This window comes from Mesoplodon densirostris, chromosome X (assembly GCF_025265405.1).
Source record: "Mesoplodon densirostris isolate mMesDen1 chromosome X, mMesDen1 primary haplotype, whole genome shotgun sequence".
Lineage (NCBI taxonomy): Eukaryota > Metazoa > Chordata > Mammalia > Artiodactyla > Ziphiidae > Mesoplodon > Mesoplodon densirostris.
The window spans coordinates 108,691,395-108,713,277 of NC_082681.1; the positions used below are offsets into that span (position 1 = coordinate 108,691,395).

Genomic DNA, 21,883 nt, shown 5'->3' on the forward strand with positions numbered 1-21,883 from the left:
TGTGGTGCACTAGCCCCTTCAGGCTGTGTTCACGCGGCCAACCCCCGTCCTCTCCCTGCGATCCCACCGAATCCCGAGCCTCAGCTCCCAGCAACCCCTCCCCCCGCCCTGGCGGGTGAGCAGACAAGCCTCTCGGGCTGGTGAGTGCTGGTCGGCACCGCTCTTCTGTGCGGGAATCTCTCCGCTCTCTGCTCCACACCCCTGTTGCTGCGCTTTCCTCCGCGGCTCCGAAGCTTTCCCCCTCCGCCACCCGCAGTCTCTGCCCACGAAGGGGCTTCCTAGTGTGTGGAAACCTTTCCTCCTTCACGGCTCCCTCCCACTGGTGCAGGTCCCGTCCCTATCCTTTGCCTCTGTTTATTCTTTTTTTCTTTTTCCCTACCCAGTTACACGGGGAGTTTCTTGCCTTTTAGGAGGTCTGTGGTCTTCTGTCAGTGTTCAGTAGGTATTCTGTAGGAGTCGTTCCACATGTAGATGTATTTCTGATTTATTTGTGGGGAGGAAGGTGATCTCCACATCTTACTCTTCTGCCATCTTGAAGCTCCTTCCCCTGTGTAGGCTTTTAATTTAAGATAGATTCACGTAGATATTACTTGTTATTACACGCTAGCTTATTGTTGATAGGAAATCATTCCTCACAGAAGGTATGTTTTTTTGAGTGATGTGACTACTAAAGACAGATTTTAGAAAAGTAATCTATGTTTCAAACAGTGCAAAAATATCAGTGATCACATTTGTAATTTGTTCTTCAACTAGTAGGGAGCCATTGGGAGTTGAATAACAATCATGTTTACATTTTTGGAATGCTCTTTAGTAGTAAGACTTTTGGTAGTAATGAGGCCAATTAGAAGAACTGAACTAAGAAGCACTGGGCATGAAAACGAGGAGACAGCCTAGGTTATTTTAGAAGAGGAAATTGAGGCTCAGGAGAAAACACATGGCACAGATACAGTATCACAGAAGATTAGTGGTAGAGTTAAAATGAGCACCAAGATATCCAGACCCAGGTCCAAGACTTTTAAGCTATTTCAGAACTCCTCATCACATTTGATTCCTTGACAGAAAATAACTGCAGTTGAAAAAATTTTTTTCAATCATGTGCCACTCTGTTGACATTTTTGTAAGTAAAAGACGTTACTAGGGCTTCCCTGGTGGTGCAGTGGTTGAGAGTCTGCCTACCGTTGCAGGGGACATGGGTTCATGCCCCGATCTGGGAAGATCCCACATGCCATGGAGCAGCTAGGCCCGTGAGCCATGGCCACTGAGCATGCGCGTCCGGAGCCTGTGCTCCGCAACGGAAGAGGCCACGGCATTGAGAGAGGCCTGCATACCAAAAAAAAAAAAAAAAAAAGACGTTACTAGCTTCAGGGCCATGAAAATGCTCTCTTATCAAAGTCTGAATAATTTTCCAATATGATTAAAATTCAAATTATGTCACCTTACTTGTGAATAAAATGAAAATATGTTTTGTATAAGTCTTACCATTTGATAGTTTCAACCAATTAACAAAACCTGACAGCTGGTCTAGAATTTGAGGTAAAATTCCCCTGCTGACTCAGGCAGTGAATAAGAATTTAATGTTCATTAAAATATGTCACAATCTGAGACCCAAAACAGGTACCATCTGTCACCATTTCCTACTACATACCTAGGTATATATACTGAATGGTAAAACTCTCTTTTATTTACAATCAGTGTAATTTGTTTTGAAATATTATCCCTAATAACCTATGGGATTTTCTCCTACTTTTCATTTGAGGTGGGGGATGAGGAGTCACGTATTTCATTCCTCCTGTTACATCATTTTGTCCAAATCATGTCAGTCTATTATTTTTCTATCATCAAAATTGAGGTTTTATTTGGTGTAAAGAATAAAAAGAAAAGGACAGAAGAAACTGAGGTGAATTCTAAGACTTGTAGAATCAAGTAGGTTATCATGGGAAGGCCCAAACCTCCAAGAAATATGTTCCTGGGGAAGAGTACTGTTACTGTGAGGATTCGTGGCGTCTGCCAGGGCAGGACAACTCTGGGAAACTTGACAAAAGAGAGGATGGTGTGCAGGGGCTGCAGGAGTACTGTGGAATTAGGTCACTATCAAGTGTCTGTGAGATCAGATGGCAGGGGCAGAGTGCCTATGGGAGCTTGGCAAGTCCCTGTTGACAGTGCTGTTTCACTAGGACTTGCTACCTTGACCTCATCTCCTGTGATCACCCTCAAAGAATTCATCCAGATAGTATCAGTGGTTCTCAAAGTGTGGTCCTTAGACTAGCAGCATCACCTGGGAACTTGTTAGAAATGCAAATTCTTAGGCCCCATCCCAGACCTACTGATTCAGAAACTCTGGAAGTGTAGGGCCCAGCATTCTGCCAGTTAACAAGCCTTCCTGGTGATTTCTGACGTTCCCTCAAGCTGAGAAGCCCCCACAGTCGATCAATGTACCTAAATACAACAACAGGTGATTAGAAAGAATTACAGTACTTCTTACATATGGACAAATAACTACACATAAAATAGGTACAGAATTCAGTGTTGCCAGTTTAAGAGAAATTGTCTTGGCATTACTCTCTGAAGCATACGTCTGATGAGAATAGGGTGAAGACTTTCTGGGCCTTTTGTAAGTGTACATTCTCTTTTCACTTCAAATCATCTAACCGTGACCAGTTAGAACATGTTTATTCCGTCTTCTTGAGCAGCTTATCTGTTTCTTGCCCATTTCTACTGCTGTCCAAATCTGATTTATTGGCTGTACTTTCCTGCTTACCTTGGGAGGTATGTCTAGGTGCCTCACTTCTATGAAAATAAATTATATTTCTTCTTTTAAAATCCTATCTGACCTCTGCCTTGTACATGTTTTCTAGACCTTCTTTTTGCCTCCTGAGTTTTCTAGAACTCTCTGGTTCTCTGGCAGTCAAAGATCTGTAATGAATTCTTGATATGCAGAAAGACATCTTTTTTTATACTCTAAGTATTAGTAACAATTAAATCATAATTATTTGATATACACACACAAAATCCAAGCTTAAAATAATTGCTCTCCAAGGATAGATGGGAAAAGACAATTCATTACTATGATGCAATGTATCAGGCACCACCATGGATTTCCTGTTTTCTCCCTCTCTTAGTTATGGTGGGAGAGTACTTCAGGAACTGGGAGATTATAAGACGAAGAAAGATTGGGAGAGAAAGAGAGAGGTTGGCCCAGAGCCAACAAGGGGAAACAAACTGAGGTAGAACTACTATCCTGCCATCACCATTTGACAAACACAGATCTAGAATTTACTAGATAGAAGCCTTGGTTAGTACAGTGTTTTTGTCATACAGATTTAGGGAAAAATATATTGATTTGATAATTCCACAGTTTTATAATGCTGTTTTTATTTTACCTTGAGTTATTTCCCCTAATTGTATTCCTTAATGGCGAATTTCCCCTTTATTTTTGTAATGTTCACTAAGTGCTTCTTTTTTTTGAATTTTATTTTATTTTATTTATTTTTTATACAGCAGGTTCTTATTAGTTATCTATTTTATACATAGTAGTGTATATATGTCAATCCCAATCTCCCAATTCATCCCCCCTCCACGCCCCGCTAAGTGCTTCTTCATTTGGTTTAATGTTAACACAGGAGGCTTCGTTTCATTTGCCACTAAATCTCTTTGGGTATCCAATTACTTTTATAGATCATCTAAGAAAATCTTTTTAGGTAACATGAGACTACCCATAAATTTCCAACGCAAATGGTTTCCCCTTCTTCAGATTCAGCTTATATATCTTAATTCATATTTTGGTCTATTGCATTCTTTCAGACTTAGAAAAAATAGTGAAACAGACAATTATTGAGGAGAAACTGGAAATTCATTTCAAAACTTGCTTTTATTCCTTAAAAATGGCGTGCAGTAAGACTGCAATATAAAGAACACCAGGTGAAGTAGATTCTGAGAAAAGGATGAACTAATTGAAGGAGACACCGGAGCAGTCTGCAGTTAAGAGCTATCAATGCAGGTGGCATGCCAAAATGAACTACATGAAGTGTCCTTTGCGGGGGTGTGTGTGTGTAATGATTTCTCCCTGTTGATGACACTTCGGTTCATGAGCAGTTGGGACATCTGTTTCATACTCATTTCTTTGCCATGTGCAATGTTAGTTGTTCTTAAATAAATTTGCATTTATTTTGGAAAGACAGGTCTCACAGCTTAGTTTATGTTCATTGTACTTGCTACTGCCAAAAAGAGGGGATTGTAAAGGGGCCATAAAATAATTCTCTCCTTTCTTTCTTCTTACTTTGTGTTTACAAATTACATCAGGGACTAGCATTTGGGAGACGGAAATGGGATTTCCCAAAGCATAGGTTGACCTTAATGGGCAAAATGAAAGAATAAGCAGCCCTGATCTACTGATTTCACACAAGCCACTTTGTTTATTCATTCTCTATCAACCAAATGACATGCGTAACCCTCCGTAGCTCCCAGGAACTTTGGAAATATGAATGGTATAAAAATACTTCATAAAACACATAAGCATTTAGTAAACAGGCAAAGTGGTTCCAAAGGATTTGTGTTATACTCAATTACTTAGTTCTATTACCTAATGGGCTCTAAAATTAGCTTTAGAAGATAATTACTCAAATAGCTGAAAGTTAATAACAGATGCTAAAAAATGAAAAAGTCAGTAAGCTGAATAACAAGGTTTTTGTATCCAAATAATGAAAAGAATGTAAAAATCATAGAAATAAATACTATTGCAAATCTATTCAAATAATCACAGCATTTCAGATTGGGAAGGCCCCTTAGCCATGCTCATCTCAATTCACCATCTTTTCTTCAGGACTCCTGGCATGTGATATTTTATTTGAATTCTATCAGAAATTACAAAGGAATTCACTAACATCCAAGAGCCATGCCTTTCACTTTAGAACACCTCCAAATGTTAAAAAGTAATTTCCATAAGTTGATCTGTTTTGCCTTTTGAAGCAATGCTACATTTTTACTTGGCAGTTCTTCAAAAATGTTAAGGTAGTTCGTAAGTGCCTCAACGAGGTGTTTATTCTACATCTGACTTTTACTTCGCTTCAAGCTTCTTGGGAACATTATTTGGATTATAATTTTCTACTTATATTTTTATGAACTCTCGATCTTTTGCAGGCATAATTATAATCTTTCCATATCTATAGAAATGAGAAAGTGCATGCAAAAGCAAATTGAACTATAGTGTTTCATAAAATGTAACCTAGGCTTTGTCTGTGTTCTTCCTTGTTTTAACAGGTTTTAAAAGCCGATCTAGAAAAGAAAAAGCAAACCATGGACAAACTCTGCTCACTCAACCAAGATCTTCTTTCAACACTGAAAAATACATTGGTAGCCCAAAAGATGGAAGCATGGCTGGACAACTTTGCCCAGCGCTGGGATAATTTAGTCCAAAAACTTGAAAAGAGTTCAGCACAGGTTAGTGATAATAATTAACCTACAGTAAATTATCCTTGAGATTTTTGAAATCTTCAATAAGAGAGTGGTACTGTAACCCTGCAAAGGGTGTCACTAGATTAGTCCTTGCTAAGTATTCAGTTGAATAACAACATGGCTCTCTTGGTTGCCTTGACATTGGAGAATGTGGTAGAAGTGGAGGAGTGAGTGCTAGTGGACTGAACTAGCTACTGCCTTAGAGTGTAATCCCTTCCAATTCAATGGGAATGAGGATCTGAGTGACTCAGAGCAGTCGGACAAAATGCTAGGGAACTGTGTCATCACACTGGAATGATCCCGGGAATGATGAGGGCTATTAATTGACCTCTACATTTTACGTATGAGAAAATGAAGTTTAGGGAGGAAAAGTGAATTGTCCAAGGAAAGTCAGTGATAAGAGGAGGACTAGGGGGGCCTCCCTGGTGGCGCAGTGGTTAAGAGTCCGCCTGCCGATGCAGGGGATACGGGTTCGTGCCCCGGTCTGGGAGGATCCCATATGCCGCGGAGCGGCTGGGCCCGTGAGCCATGGCCGCTGGGCCTGCGCATCCGGAGCCTGTGCTCCGCAACGGGAGAGGCCACAACAATGAGAGGCCCACATACCGCAAAAAGAAAAAAAAAAAAAAAAAAAAAGAGGAGGACTAGGGCCCAGGTCCTTTGATTTCACTAAAGACCTCTTTCAATTAGTGCAAGTGAGGTTATAATCAGTGGATTTTCTGCCATAGACTGTTGTTTCATAAAATCATGCAGCTTAGTTATACTAACACATATAGGCTGTAGATTAGGAAAACATCTATGTTTTACTTGTAGTGTCATGTGTTTTTATGCTAAGAATTGTAAAAGTTTTGATATTTTTTTAATATGATATTTTTAAACTAGAAACTTTTATTATCTGATATGGTTATTAGATGGTAGAATCATGGGCAGTCATTCAAAATATTAACATTATGTTTAATACTGTTTAATACATTCTGCCATATTGTTTTGCATTATAGAAGCTTTTACTAATTGGCCACAGATCATAGTTCAATGCACCATGCACACATCTCTATTAAAGCCACATTCAGTAGCTTTAGGCATATATCTCCTCTCTTGTGAGACAGTACAGGGAATTTGTTTTTTGATACTTGGCATCTGATAAGTGGCACTTAGGAAATGTTTGTTGAAAGATGAAGAAATGAAGTTTGAAGTATTGCTTCCAAGAATATAATTTAAGAAAATATGATCAGCCAACATATATGATTTTCAATCACAGTTCAATCTTTTTTTAAAAATCAAATTCATATTTAAAATTTAAAACTTGAAGGAGTATCAGTTGCAATCATTTCTCATACAGTCATTGGGCAATAATAAAAATTCTATTGACTATATTTTTGGCAGTTACTTGATATATAATAGTGATTTTACCACCAGGTCATGATTCTTCTTATTGTATGTAATCTGGCCTTGGTTACTTTGCGTGATCATTGGCATTTATGTAACAAATATGTGAGACATTAGAAAGTATTATACTTTTTAAACCATCAGTGATATCACTCCAATATATACCCACTGGTTCCATAGATTATTGGTGCTGTAAAATGGTCAGTTACCATGTTAAGAAGCACTGGCATTATTTGATGAAGATATTTTGAAATGTGTCTCTTTAAGGGGATATATTCACGGAGGTGTAATGGGGTTAACAAAAGGTTGCATTCTGGTTCACTTGCCCTATTGGCAGTGGTTTTCCAAACTTGAGTCTGCATAATAGTTACCTGGGAAACTGATTCAAATGCATAGTCCTAGATTCTGTGCTCAGAAAATCTCATTCAGTAGGCTAGTAATCTACATGCAGCCTTTGATAAAGTCTGCAGAACATATTTTTTTAAAACATTGAATTAGTAAGACAGTGACATATGTGCCAGTCCCCACATTCTGGTGTTCCTCAGTGCTGCCTGAAATGGGAAGAACGGAGACCTTCCTAGCAATATATTGATAGTATTTCCTAGCAGTATATTGCTAGTATTTAAATATGCTCATTCTGTGGAATGAGACTTGTGCATCTCATCAAAATCTTACTTATTTGATTATTCTAGTTGGTTAAAAAATAAAATAGAAACCTTATTTTTTAATGGCTTAAAAGTTATGAGACTAGGGGCTTCCCTGGTGGCGCAGTGGTTGAGAGTCCACCTGCCGATGCGGGGGATATGGGTTCGTGCCCCGGCCTGGGAAGATCCCACATGCTGCGGAGCGGCTGGGCCCGTGAGCCATGGCTGCTGAGCCTGCGCGTCCGGAGCCTGTGCTCTGCAATGGGAGAGGCCACAACAGTGAGAGGCCCGCGTACCGCAAAAAAAAAAAAAAAGTTATGAGACTACCACTTAGGGTAACTTACTTAACCTCCTATTTTTGAACTTTATGAAATCTATGATAAAACAGTACTAGCTTTGGTTTGTGTAATTCTTTATAAAATGATTTCCAACATATAACATATATCTGCTCTACTTGCTCACTGGGGTTTGATGAGGGTAAAATAAAGCCATAGACATGAAAACATTTTGAGAAAAAAAAAGGTTCTCTTGATATGCAAGGCATTCTGTTTAGTGAGTCTGGACAGCTTGTTGTAAGTTCACTATGATTTTTTTTTTAAACCATTATACACTCTTATACCAGACCAGAAGCAGATAAATGGAGTTATATTAGCAAGTTGCTTCCTAGGACACTAAGCTTGAGCCTTTCTTAAGCTCATGTCTCACTTTTCACTCCTTGGTTTTTCCCAAAAAATGCACTATCATAGGCCCAATCCAAATCATTGTTTGGGAGTGGGGGGCTCTTAGGAAGCTACCCAGGGAAAGAGGAATTAAAAGGAGATAGAGTGAAAAAAGAAATAGTATCTTGTAACTAAAAAAAAAAATGATTTTCTCGCTTACGTGTCACATTGAACTTAATCAAAATTGCATAAAAATTCCAGGAATGTTGAGGGTAAGGTTGTGACCTTAAAGAACAAAGCTCACTTGTTTGCATATATTCCAGCATGTTTGTGGGGGAAAAATAGTCACATTAATGACACAATATACTCAGTCTTTTAAAAATCCTTTTAAATGATTGGTATAAAGAATGAGCAAAGTTCTGGTAATGGTTAAAATCCAGTAGGGTGTTGGAATTGTGACTGAGATGACAAGGCATCCGATTGTGCTCATATGTGCTCATCATGTGCCCGAAATTTTGACTGCTATTCAGGTCAAGGCTTTGAGGGATTTTGACCTTATGAAACAGTAGCATGGCAAGAGATCAAAACATGAAAAAAATTAACTATGAGGGCTGCTCTGTTGCATTTCAGGGTCAGGTTTGGCTTGAGTAATACCTGGACACAAGCTGAAGATGCTGAAGTTGATGAGAAGGCAGCCTAAGAAAATGGAAATACTTTGTTTCCAAAAGTTAAAAAGAATAATAACATTTGCTATGTGGATGCTTAAAATTAGAAAAGAGAGCAAATGAAATACACCTTGAATTGACGTATTTAAATACTCGAATGACCCTTTGTTTCCTCCAAACTTTTTATAAACATGCTCGTTGAAATTTACTCAGCTATTATTTCCTAACTGCCGTGCCCCTGGTGGACGTATTTATATTTTGATTGTAATTAGGGAATACGATAGTCAGAAATTCATTATAGTTAATACTTTAAATGATTTGAAATATTATTTTTCACATTTAACTGAAATCATGGTATACTATGGAAAGGGGATATTATTCATTTGCTTTATAATTTATTATAGTAATTTATGTTAGACTTGGCAGCATGAGTTTAGACGTAAGAATATATCTATCTAGATAAGTCCAGAAGTTCTGTAGCCTTGTGATTTTTTTAAACAGAGTAAATTATCTTCTTTGCCAGAAATAAGGAACACTCTGTGACTCGTGCAAGTTCATAGCTCTTATTCCCATTTTATCAATACGTTGCTATATTCCTAATGACCATTTTTGCAGTGTTCGGAACTATGAGCACAAATATCTTAAAGATAAAATTAATATCCTCAGAATTCTCCTCCCCTTGAACGTGAGCGTACATGTTTATGCTGTGTGTGTCTGTGTCTGTACTCATGGATTCCCAAATAGAGGAAGTGATTATTTTGTATGGATATATCTCTTCTACATTATTTACGTCCTTCTGAGAGTTTTAAAACTCCTGCCAGACATGTAAGTAATGTAAAACATGGTTCAAGATAATAAGCTAGTGTTTTTCATAATACCAGAAATGCAAATAGATGCAGAAGCATTAAGATGAAAATTTCTGTATTTGCCTTTCTTTTCAGAGTTCATTCTCATATTTTAGAGATCCCTGTTTTTACTCTCCATAAAATATTTTACATGCACATTCTGACTGTACCCATTCTCAAAGCATTATTTTGTAGACTTCTTGATACATGAAATGTAGTTACAATTGGTTTGCCTCTCATCTTTTTGCCAATGATTTTAATTAAAAATACTCTAAGGCCTTTCAGTTGACAACCCTTTTCAGTGGTTCCTGAAAGCTCTCCAAGTCTAATCAGTCTGCTGCCAATTAAAAAACAATTTTAATGGTTTTATAAAACCCATAATTGAAATAAAATTTCCTCACTTATTTTAGGTTTTTATCTTACTTAATTCATGGACTAACTATCTTGAATTTTAGAGCATCTTTTGGTTAATTGCTTAGGTTAAAGGTTTTATTAGAAAATTTCCAAGTTATAGCTCAAATAACCTTGGGAATTAACTGTATTCTTTTGCTACCTTCAGCTAAAGTAGATGTTTGAGAACAGGCCGTGTGTGCATCAGTGCAATTGGTTTTATGTTGTAAATTCATTTATCTACAACAACACAAAATGTTGTAGACACTGAAAATTTAAGAGACAAGAGTTGGATTAACTGTTGGAACCACTCATTCCTTATTTATAAAATGAAAAATTTGGTCTAGGAAGATCTCTGTAGTGTCCTTCTAGTTCTAAATGTTTATGATACGTTTCTCTTTGCTTGAAATTTTATATAAAACTGGAGTAATTAGTGAAGAGATTCCAACTATCTCCATTGTATAAATCTCAGAGTCAGCTGGAAGATGATAATAAAAATGAAATTCTCTTCCTATTAGAAGAAGACTGACTTCTGAAATAGTTACATTTCACTCATCATGAGTATGTAATTAAAATACCATTAAGATAAAATACTCAGCATCTATATGATAAATCTATTGTTTGTTGACAATAAATGAAATAACACAGCAAGAAAAATCCAAGTTTTTTCTGTATGCTTAATAATCTGCATCCCTAGTTAAAGAAAGTGTTCCATTACTTCCTGCCAGATGGTGTGTAGAGGAAGGTCAGGTGGATCAGAAAAAATAAATTTCATTGCTTCTTGAATTTTTGCAGATGTGGCTAATTCACACAATTGCTCAAATTCTGTGATTAGTATGTATCCTGAAGCCAACATGTATCTCTTCTTTCTGACAATGTGTACAAAAGAGAATTTGAAGTGAGGGACAAAATACATAAAATTAAAGAGAGAGTTTTATGGAATAAACCTTCTTAACTATCATATAATGTTTTATTTCAAATAGGAGAATGACTTCTTTTATGATATCTTTTGAATATTGACTCTGTGCTTATGATTCTAATATCAGTATCTATTCAAGAAATTATATTGCCTTAATATCAGTATCAAAACAGGACAGTAATTGATATTACAGTTTAGTTACCAAGCCACTCTCATGAACTTGGGCACTCCTTACATGCTACACCTAGCTGTGTTAATTCCTTGGCATTTGTTCATGACATAGAATATTTTTTAGCCTTTTGATTAATAACCCAGCTTCCTTTGTGAGCACCTGATCTTTTACCCCAGGTTTCTCATAAAGTTCAACATATAAATCCTTTCTGTTGCTTAGAATTGTGAATCCTCACACCGTCATCAGGTATTTGTGCCTTGTGCTACCACGCCTGTGGAGATAGTTTTAAGCCTGGCTATCAGTTACCAGCTAAAGCTGTTGCTATGATTATGCAGTATGTTTTAAACTGTAGAACTGCAACCCCTCTATGCCCATTAAAAATCAGTGATCACTCTAAAGTTCTGTATGTATAAAGAACACAACGAGAAACTTCAATCCATACTTGTCAACCTGCCTGAAATTTTTACCTCTCATCTATAAAATGGGAATAAACTTAGTACTTATTCTTAGGGCCATTGTGAGGTAATGATAACCACCACTTATTAAGCTTTTACTGCAGATACTATTTTGAGTATTTTAAATAAGATAAGGGATGCAAAGCACCTAGCATAATGCCTGGAATGTGCAGAGAGCTCCATAACTGGTAGCTATTATTACAAGTATAAGTATTTTAATAATAAAAATGATAATAAGGTAAATTAGGTAACTAATTTTTTATAATTTGAATCTCTTTTAGTAAGTTTTTTTAAAATGTTCAAATAGTATCTCACAATACCAGTAGAAATCTCTAACATCAAAACTTACAAAGTCAAGACTATTTAAATAATTAAGTGATGCAGTTAAGAATATGGGCCAAACTGAAAGAAAGATAAGAGCATAAAGTTAATTTAAAATATAAGAACAGGTGGTAAATACAACTAGTTGCCCATGAGAAACTGGACACTGGTGGAAAAGAAATGTTTCCTTTAGTTATATGCCCTTTTACATTCTTTAAATATGCTTGAATGTACATATAGCTCTTTTTCAAAATGTGCATTTGTAAACAAATGGAAGAGAAAATGGTAAGAAAGATTTTCATTGTTTGAAAATAGTATGTTTTTTCTAGACCTACCCAACTTGTACAACCTTAATGCAAGAAGATGTTCACCCTAGAACTATCAAGATACTGGGCAAATGCTCTTCCAGTTTTTCTCACAATGGGAAAAATGTAAATTTTGGAAATTAACATATATCACTTTATAAGTAAAGAAGGTTCGGTTTAGAAAAATTCCTGAATTTTCTCTGGACTTTTTAGTGGTTATTACTAATATGTAGCAAGAGAGTACTTATTGTGTTCAAACATTATGTAATTTAATTCTTGCTTCCTGGACGGGCTACATATTTTGCGAGGCTCAGCGCAGAATGAATATGCAGGGATTCTTTACAAAAGTTATTAAGAATTTCAAGAGGGTGACAGCAGAGCATGAAACCAAGAATGAGATCCTTTTGAGTGAGGGGACCTGGGTGACTACATAAGTTGCACACCCATGAAGCAGGCCTTGTTTGCAACACCCTTGTGAGAGATGTGTTATCATTACTGTTTTACATATGAAGAAAATAAATCAAAGCTCTGAGAGAGTAACCAGTCTGCCTCAAATGTTACAGGATGTGAACTGTGGACCTGTTGTTTGAGAACTGTGGAGCCTGGCTCAGAGACCTCCACTTTTAATCACTGTAAGGGGAACTAGCTTCCAAACCTAAAGACAAATAATTCTTTTCCATTTTTACTGGCTAGTTAACTGACAGATCAAGGGGCTAGTATTTAAAAACAAATCTACTTTGTTTTCGTGAAGACATTTACATGCAATTATTTTGCATACTTGTATTTTTCATATGGAACTCACCTTGTCTCACAATCATTTGTGTGGTTGTCACCTTCACTACTATACTGTGATATCTCTAAAAATAGAGGTTCCATTATATTTGTTTCTGGGTGTCCTGTAGTGACACATATTGAATAGATGTTAGAATTTAATTGAACCATTATGATTCAGCTGCTGAATAGCTTATGCAGTTTTAGATTGCTTTAATTGAATATGATGTCCAAAGTCAGAAAATCTAGGTTTTGGAGCACCCGATTAAATCTAGTTCTAGCAAGTACCTGGTATTATAGAGCTTGGAAATAAGATTTATTAGAGTCATGATTGTCAAGCTTCAGACCTTTAAGACTGTCAGGTGGAAACAATACTCACCTTACTCTTTGTTGTTTCAGGGTTCAAAACAAATTTTATTTAGTTATTTACTCAGGCCATGCAGCACAGCTTGTGGGATCTTAGTTCCCAGACAAGAGATTGAATCCATGCTCCCTGCAGTGGAAGCACAGAGTCTTAAGCTCTGGACCGCCAGGGAATTCCCAAAACAAATTTTATATGAATGAAGTCATAATAATGCAGGCTTGGGCTTCCCTGGTGGCGCAGTGGTTGAGAGTCCGCCTGCCGATGCAGGGGACACGGGTTCGTGCCCTGGTTCGGGAAGATCCCACATGCCGCGGAGAGGCTAGGCCCGTGAGCCATGACCGCTGAGCCTGCGCGTCCGGAGCCTGTGCTCCGCAAGGGGAGAGGCCACAACAGTGAGAGGCCCACGAACCACACACACACACACACACAAAAATAATAATAATGCAGGCTTCCACTAGGTGTAAAGATCTTTGCCAATGGGAAAAATTGATGCCATACTCAGGAAGGAGTTGTCTGCTTCTGGAAGTAGTGAATCCTGTAGTAAGGAGGAGGTTATACTCAGTGACCTCCATAATCCCTTCCTGTCTATATTTTTAAGGATTCTAACATATAATTAAGTGTTTACAGTCAATAACTAAAAGTGATGGGGAAATTTAGTACATGACCAATTGTTTTTTATTCTGGAGTAGGTTTTGAAAGTAATTATTAATTTGTTATATATAATGAATTATACCCTATATTTACAGGGTCAATGCACAGATGTTTTCTTATTTCTGTATCCCAAAGGAAATGAAGTAGTAGTTTCAAATACTGTATAGTGATGATTATAGTACAGAACAATTACAGATCCACGTCTGCTATTATTTTATTAAAAAATATTATTTTTTCTTTCTTATAAGGCTTGCTATATTCTTAAATTTCTTTTCATAGTATATAATGTTGCCATTTCTCTTTACCTTCCATGGGCACATCTATCCAATTTCATAATAAATAGCAATTAGAAGATATAACATTTTAGAAATTAATTTCACAGCCAAATATTCAGTAGCACAAATATTCCATAACATTAGATATAACTGCAAAAAATAGCTTTGTATTTTCAGAATCTCTGCATTCTGGTGCCTGCACATATAAAAGTAGAAATTTTCCACCTGAACAATATTTTCTTCAAGCCCTGATTGTATGCAAAAACAATTTGCCCATGTAAAAAAAATGTTACTCTGAAAAAATTAAATGCTCTTGGAATCCTACTTAAAAACTCTGTGTTCCTTTTGGTTAAAGGTAGAATTAATTTTATCATGTAATTGTCATTTTGTGTTGAGTTCAGTTAGGTTTGAGGTTACATCTTAAGCATTTTTAAAAACTATGTTTCCTTCTGCTTTCATTTTGGCATAACTTGTCAGTGGACTATATAATTATAGTTTGAAGCTCAGTGCTTGATTCTGAATAATGAATCTATGGAGATCTTAGAGAAGATAAAACCTGTGCTTGACACATGTAGAAACTTGATATCTCTTAATGTCTTTTTTTTTAAAACTATTTAGGCTACCTAAATGGAAGTCCCTAAGGCCTTGGCATATGTAAAGATGTGGCTTGCACAAAGGGTAGCACCTTCAAAATGTATTTGTCAAAAGCAATTTTTACATAAGACACCATGACAAAGGATTTCATTACTACATGTCAATTCCTATTTGGAAGCTTAAATCAGAAGATCATGAGGCTTCCCTGCTTTCTTCCCATTGAGGGAATCGGTCATCATGTGTGAGGCAGGGAGGTTCCCTCAAATCTCTTCCTTATCTCTTGGCAAATTCAGGAAAATCAGTAAAACTACTCTTGGCCCCAACCAGATCCTTGACTATGTGTATATTTAGTACATATAAGTGGATCCAAAGCAGGCCTGTTTTGGTCTCCATGGAAATAGGTCTTCCGAAAAATTTGGCTTACTGGAAGAGTAATGATTAACATCACAAGAGGTAACTTTTTAGTCTTAATAACTGGAGGACTGTGAGACAGAATTGGTGGTTAAGGCAAGAGGATGTCTCACCGTTTTGTGACTTGTCTGTCTGGTAATGCCTGTGTACTGAGGGAATGGCCTCTCACAACTTGGGTCACAAATCGTATCATTTCAAAGAGTGATGATCTATGTCTAAAAAAAATCTTTGTAAAATCTGAACACAAAGTTAGTGTAATTCTAAACCAAGAAGAATTGAATGCTAACTTTGGATACTCAAATATTTTAACAGATTGACTAATTTAAATCAAACAAGTGTAGCGTGCTTTTTAACATTCGAATAACATTCAGCTTAAATGTATTTCTGGACTAATAGGCACTTTATATTAATCTTTTATTGTACTTTTAAAGGGCATATCACTTATTTGATTAAAAAGTCATTTATTACACAGTTCAAAGAATTTTTTCTAAAAATTTAGAGACTATAAATAATTATATTTATGAAAACCAAAGATGCATTCAGTGCACTATTTAATAAACATATACAATGTGCCAGGCAATGGAATTAGTGCTGGAATACCTGAGCACAATTTACATTAGTGTTGTAAATACTTTAAACAGCATGGCTAATTAAATGACAGAATGACACCCTAAGTTTTCCTCCTTTGCCCCACTTATTTCCTATAGCTTAACCAATAAATTGCAGAGGTGCTAGTTTACTTCTGGTTTTGAGATTACTTTCCTTTGTGGTTTCAGTCAACATAACTTAAGTCAGATAAAACAATTTGATTTGGGTTCAGTATGGTGCTATTTTGATCTGAAGGTCAATTTACCAACAAACAGGAACAGTTTCTCATTATTTTCCTTCACCACTCCAAGCAGTCTTTACTGAAGTCTTTCAAGCAGTGTGTGACCTCTGTTTCAATACTTCTTGCAGATTTCACAGGCTGTCACCACCACTCAGCCATCACTAACACAGACAACTGTAATGGAAACGGTAACTATGGTGACCACGAGGGAACAAATCCTCGTAAAGCATGCCCAAGAGGAACTCCCACCACCACCTCCCCAAAAGAAGAGGCAAATTATTGTGGATTCCGAAATTAGGAAAAGGTGAGAAGCTTTTGCTCATGGCTTTATCCTCAAACGAAGAGTAATTGTTAAGCAGGAAAACTCATTTACAGCTATTTTGATGGCAGTGTTTTTACTTAAACAATATTTCCCGAAGCCTCGGGTGCCTATAATGTCAGTTAAGTTAGTAAGACAAATTATGAAGTAAGTTTTAAAATTTCCCCCAAGCAATCCCTATCCCAACAAAAACAGAATGCTTAATGGAAATACTATTTTCTGGATTGAAAACCACAAGTGATGGATGCCTTTTATCCTGAAAGTTTCCTTTTTTCTTATCAAGAGCCTGCTTGTTTAGTGCCTGCTTTTGCATTAAATGCCTTTTTCCAGTAATGGAAAGGACATTTTCATGAAGAAGAAGTACACCTATAATAGACACGATCCATTCTGTTAGTTTACGAGAACATAATGTCTCAATCTGCGTGTCCTAAATCAGGAGTAATTACAGAACAGATTTCCTGTTCTTTGATATTTATAAAGTCTTATCTTGAAGGTGTTAGAATTTTTAACTGAGCTTTTTGTGGATATTCTCAACTAGACATTTGTAGATAAGTTAGGTATTATGTAAATCAGTAGATATATTAAAAGGATGGGAATACAATTTCATAAATGCAAAAGCTAGCATGAAAATCATAAAAATGGGACAATTTCCTTTTCATGCCAATTATTATAATTCTAAGATTAAGAAAGAACATTTAAACCTGCCTTAACGTTTCTAAGCAACATGTGTTTGGGAACACATGGAACATTTGACATTAGAATTTGTGTATACAAGGGTAGGGAAGCATGAGAAGAACATATACCCAAAAATAGCGTGTCAGATGTTTTAGGCAAAGGAAAAAAAAAAACACCTAGAAAAGTTTTCAAGTACATCATCTGGGACTTTCAATACTTCCCTGTTAATCCATGACTTTTAACCTACTTTCATAATTCCACCGTAGACCACGGGGCTTTTCTCCCCGGTTGGAGCTCCTTGGCTGAGTGAACCCTCTCATTCAGGGCTCAGCAAACTGAAGCCTGCAGGCTCAATCCATCCTGCTGCCAGTTTTTGTAGGGCTCATGAGCTGAGAACTGTTTTTTACATTTTTAAATGGTTGAAAATAATCAAAAGAATATTCCATGACATGTGAAAATTTCTGAAATTCAAAGGTCAGTGTGCACAAATAAGGTTTTATCAAAACAAAGTCAGACTCATTCATCTATGCATCATCCTTGGTTGCTTTCACATCAGAAAGGCAGGGTTGGGTAGTTGTCACAGAGACTATATGACCTACAAACCCCCAAATATTTACTATCTGGCCATTTACAGGAAAAGTTTACTGAGCCTTGTTCCAGTCAAATGGTTCTCAGAATCTTTGAATATTGGCATTCTATTTGGGGCAGCAACTTCCAAGAACTCTACTCATTATAGTGGTTGAAATTTTAACATTCATTGATGGAGAAAGAATGTGACAGCAAAAATAAATCAGTAAAGCTCTTAATGAATTTGCTTTTTATTAATCCTAAGAGCATGGCGATTAATTTGATGCCTTGTTAAATATATGTCTACCGACAATGCCTAGTGGGCACATGGATTTATGGATCCTTTGCAACAACCTATCAGCTCTCCAACAAGTTTCCAAGCAGAGCAATATGGAGACCTAGTTGATCTACCCCCTAATATGTTCGGGACCCTTCTAATACAGATATTAACAGAGCAATTTGATTCCTATCAATCTCTGTCTTCAAAAGCTTATTCTTGGCTCCTGTTTGGAGAATGTATTTGGTTAGGAAAAATGTGTTCTGAGTACTTTTTTGTTTTCAAGAAAGTGTGACTAGTGGTGAAATATTTTGCCTCCTAAATTCTGTTTGTATCATATGCTCTCAGCAGTTTTTGTAAGTGCTTGGAAGGAGATGTTCAATTGGGAACATAAAGAATATATTACTTAAATAAAAGCTAACACTTATTGAGGATTTTATTATGCACTCAGCACTAGATTAAGTGCTTTGTCTGCATAGCTCATTTATTCTTCCCCCTAACCCTCCCAAATAGGTATGGCTATTATTACTATTACACACAGCTTCAGAGTGCCTGAGCCAGGATTTCAGCTGAGGTAACTTGACTACAGAACCTGGACTGTGTAGGAAAATGTTTCTTTTGTAGATAAATGACAAAGGTGATCTTATGTCTTGGTTTGCCTGAATCATCCCAAATTACACCTTTTGTCCCAGCATAATTATATAAAGCACCAACTTTCACTCTCAGATGTATCCTGATCTGGACAGTAGGATAACATGGACACTCTGTGCAAGACTCTAGATTGATAACTTTAGACTGAACAAAGAGAGCAAATGAGCAAACATTTAGGAGCAATTAAATCCAGTAAGTGATAATTGTCTGCAGGATGGAATTTGGTTAAAAATACTATAATGGTTCCGGAGGCGTCATGCAAACATGACTGAAAACATCATGGTGGCTAGTGATTCTCTTGTCCCAGGTGAGAATTGCTAGTGTTTAACTGTCAAGACTGTAGTCTTGGCAATCTATTGGGTGCTGATTTTTAAAAAAATGATCCCTTTTTTCAGCTTCTCTGACACACTACTGGTTCTACTCCTACTACTCTTTATCTGACTTGCTTTCTTCCTTTTGCCTAAGTCCTATGGTACTATCTCATAAATTCAAATCTTTTTTGCCCTTTTGACTTCTTTACCTGAATTATCTCCTCTCATTGATTCAAGTCCAGCTCTAAATGAGTGACTCCCAAATTTTGTAGCTCTATATCTGACTCCCTCAAATTTCACTTTTATGTCTCTAAATGTATGATCTGCATCCAGGCAGTGCTTCAATTTTTATTTTCATCAAATGCAAACATTTGTTGCCTCCAATTACCCACACCTAGTTACTCAGACATTGCACACATATTTTAGTTATTATAACTCATTGACTGTGTGGCTAAAGAAGTAGCAAATATTGGAAAAATCATGGTCTTTGGAATCAGAATTACTCAGGTTTGAAATCTGCCTGTTTTAATTACTAGCTTATGATCCCAGGCAAATTACCTAATATCTGTGCCTCAGATTCAATATCCTCACTTTATTGAACACTGAGGATTAAGTAAGAAGCATTTAATACAGTTGCCTGTAAGGTAGTTAGAATTCAGTAAATGCAGTAGCTGTGGTTCTTGTTTGCTTATGTGGATGTGGTGGAGGTAGAGGCAGTGGTGGAAGCGGTGGTGGTGATTGAGGTGTTGATGATAGTGAAGGTGATGGTTGGTGGAGAAAGTAGAGATGGTGGTCATGAACTATTGGTGAAAAAAATTCCATAAGCATCCTCTCAAGCTTACCAAATGTAACAAAAAATTGCCTTTTCATCTTCCTCTTCAAAACAGAATTTACCACCTGACTTCTCCATTTGTATCAGTTTCTCTTTCCTTTCTCCTTATTTATTATTATTATTACACTATATTATTGGGCAAGTGTAATCATTTTCCAATCATTCTAACTGCCAATGCCATACTCTAAGCCATATACCTCCCTGGGGCCAGACTTGCCCACCCCCCTTTCTGATTAATCTGCCTTAAATTAATATATCTAAAATTGCTTTTATGCTGACCCTCCAGACTTGAGATCCCCATAACTCCAGTTGTCCCCACAGTAAAACACAAACCCCTTCTTGTGGTATAAAATATTTTTTCTCCCACCAGTTTTATGTGTAGCTTCCCCAAAATCTTTCCATTTCATCCAGTACATTACATTCCTTTTTTGCTCTATTCCTCAATGTCACCCACATATATTTTTCTCATCACCAATCACAACAAAGGAATCCTGTTATCAGATTTTTTATATTTTACTTATTAGATTCCATATATAGTACCATGCATACAATAAACAATAAATATTTGTTGAAAGAGTAATAGAGTTCAATTAATTGTGATAACTAAAATTTTATTTTCAGTAGCATTTAAGAATTCCATCTACTTCTCATGGAATTGTTTTTAATAATAAACAAATGAACATTCTAATAATCTTTAATATTCTAATTTTACCCATTAGGATATCATCATTTATTCAGAACTATTAAGGGATTTAAAATTCAGCTTTGTACCACACTATAATTTCTTAATTATCTAAGGTACATTTAGTTGATTCCTTAATAATGATACAGTTTCTACATTTGTCATATTTACTGCATAAATTGTCCTCCTTACACTAAGATATACGAAAGTGCTTGATGACCTTGGGTCACAAGGTAATTATTTCTAATAGTAAATTATCCCTGCAGTTCAGTGATATTATTTTACATATAGGTAATTATCAGAGTATGGAACTCAGAATAGGTTAAAACTAGATCTATTATATAGTAAATTGGGATTTATCGAGGAGATTAGTTACTAATCATATAGCAGTTATTTTTAAGAGACTTTTCACAAAAGCGTTCATTTACATTTTTGTATCAGCCAGGTGAAAACAATGGCAAATTGAATTGTTTTTTAAGTAAATGCTATCTCAATAAGGATAATGTTTTTCAGCTATGGTGTTAATAAATGAGTATCTTTGACCTCAAGGGGAGTAGAGAGATGTTTAGAAATACCTAAATTCACCGAGTCTCTTTATCTTCTTCTAGGTAAGCAGACAGTCTTAAGTTTGCTTTCTCTCTCTATGTCCCACATGCTTACTAAATGGTGGAATTATGTACCTGCATTTATGTAGACAATTACGTACCCGTATAATTACTTTGTTTTCTATTTTTCAGCTTAACTGTGTTTTTTTCCCTTTTTTTAATGTCTACTGCCTGAATGATGTTAATTTATGTCACGTCCTTGGAAGGAAGTTAGATGTGTTAGATAAGACCTGTCTTTTTGCCATTTTATGAGATTAATGCATAAGCTATTTTTGTTTTAGATATTTATTTTTGATTCCTAAACTATAATCTGGAAGTTGTAAACTAAAACATTTTAACTTATCCAAAGAATCTAATTAGATGATTAATGTGTCTAAGAGCTAATTTTTTATTTTCTATATGATAAATTGATCCTAAAATACTTGGGATGTTGGATTCAGTAATATTTTTTTTCCATTGGCACTGCCCAGTAAAATAAAACTTTGCTCCTTTTATCTAAGGAAACTAGACTCCAGACTTGTTCATGGTTACAGGTTAATTGAGGTCCAGAAAGGTTAAGTGACTTGCTTTCAGTTGCAAAATAAGGACTAGTGATGAGTCTCCTAATTTCCATTTCAGTGTTAACAGTTGCAATGCCCTACTTCTTTTTATGTATTAGAGTCAAATGACCTTGGTCGTAAGCTCAAATTTCAGTTTAGAAACTATTTTTGGTGAATAATAGAAACCTTACATACCATCTTCAGATGTTACGAAAAGATAACCATCCATTTAATGTTCTTAAAGCTAATTTGTCATATAAGTCAACAATAAGTCAATAAATGTTTTGAAGAATGTAAGAATGTTAATTCTAGAGGCATGCT

General features: G+C 36.2%; 1 protein-coding gene across 1 annotated transcript in view; it reads left to right on the forward strand.

The window, feature by feature from the left end:
- The window catches only part of DMD (dystrophin), a 1,698,782-nt gene that overhangs the window by 264,183 nt on the left and 1,412,716 nt on the right, over nucleotides 1–21,883 (forward strand). The window contains exons 11-12 of the mRNA XM_060087208.1: nucleotides 5,257–5,436; nucleotides 16,233–16,408. Coding sequence (XP_059943191.1) covers nucleotides 5,257–5,436; nucleotides 16,233–16,408 — 356 coding nt within the window. The remainder of the gene's footprint in view (nucleotides 1–5,256; nucleotides 5,437–16,232; nucleotides 16,409–21,883) is intronic.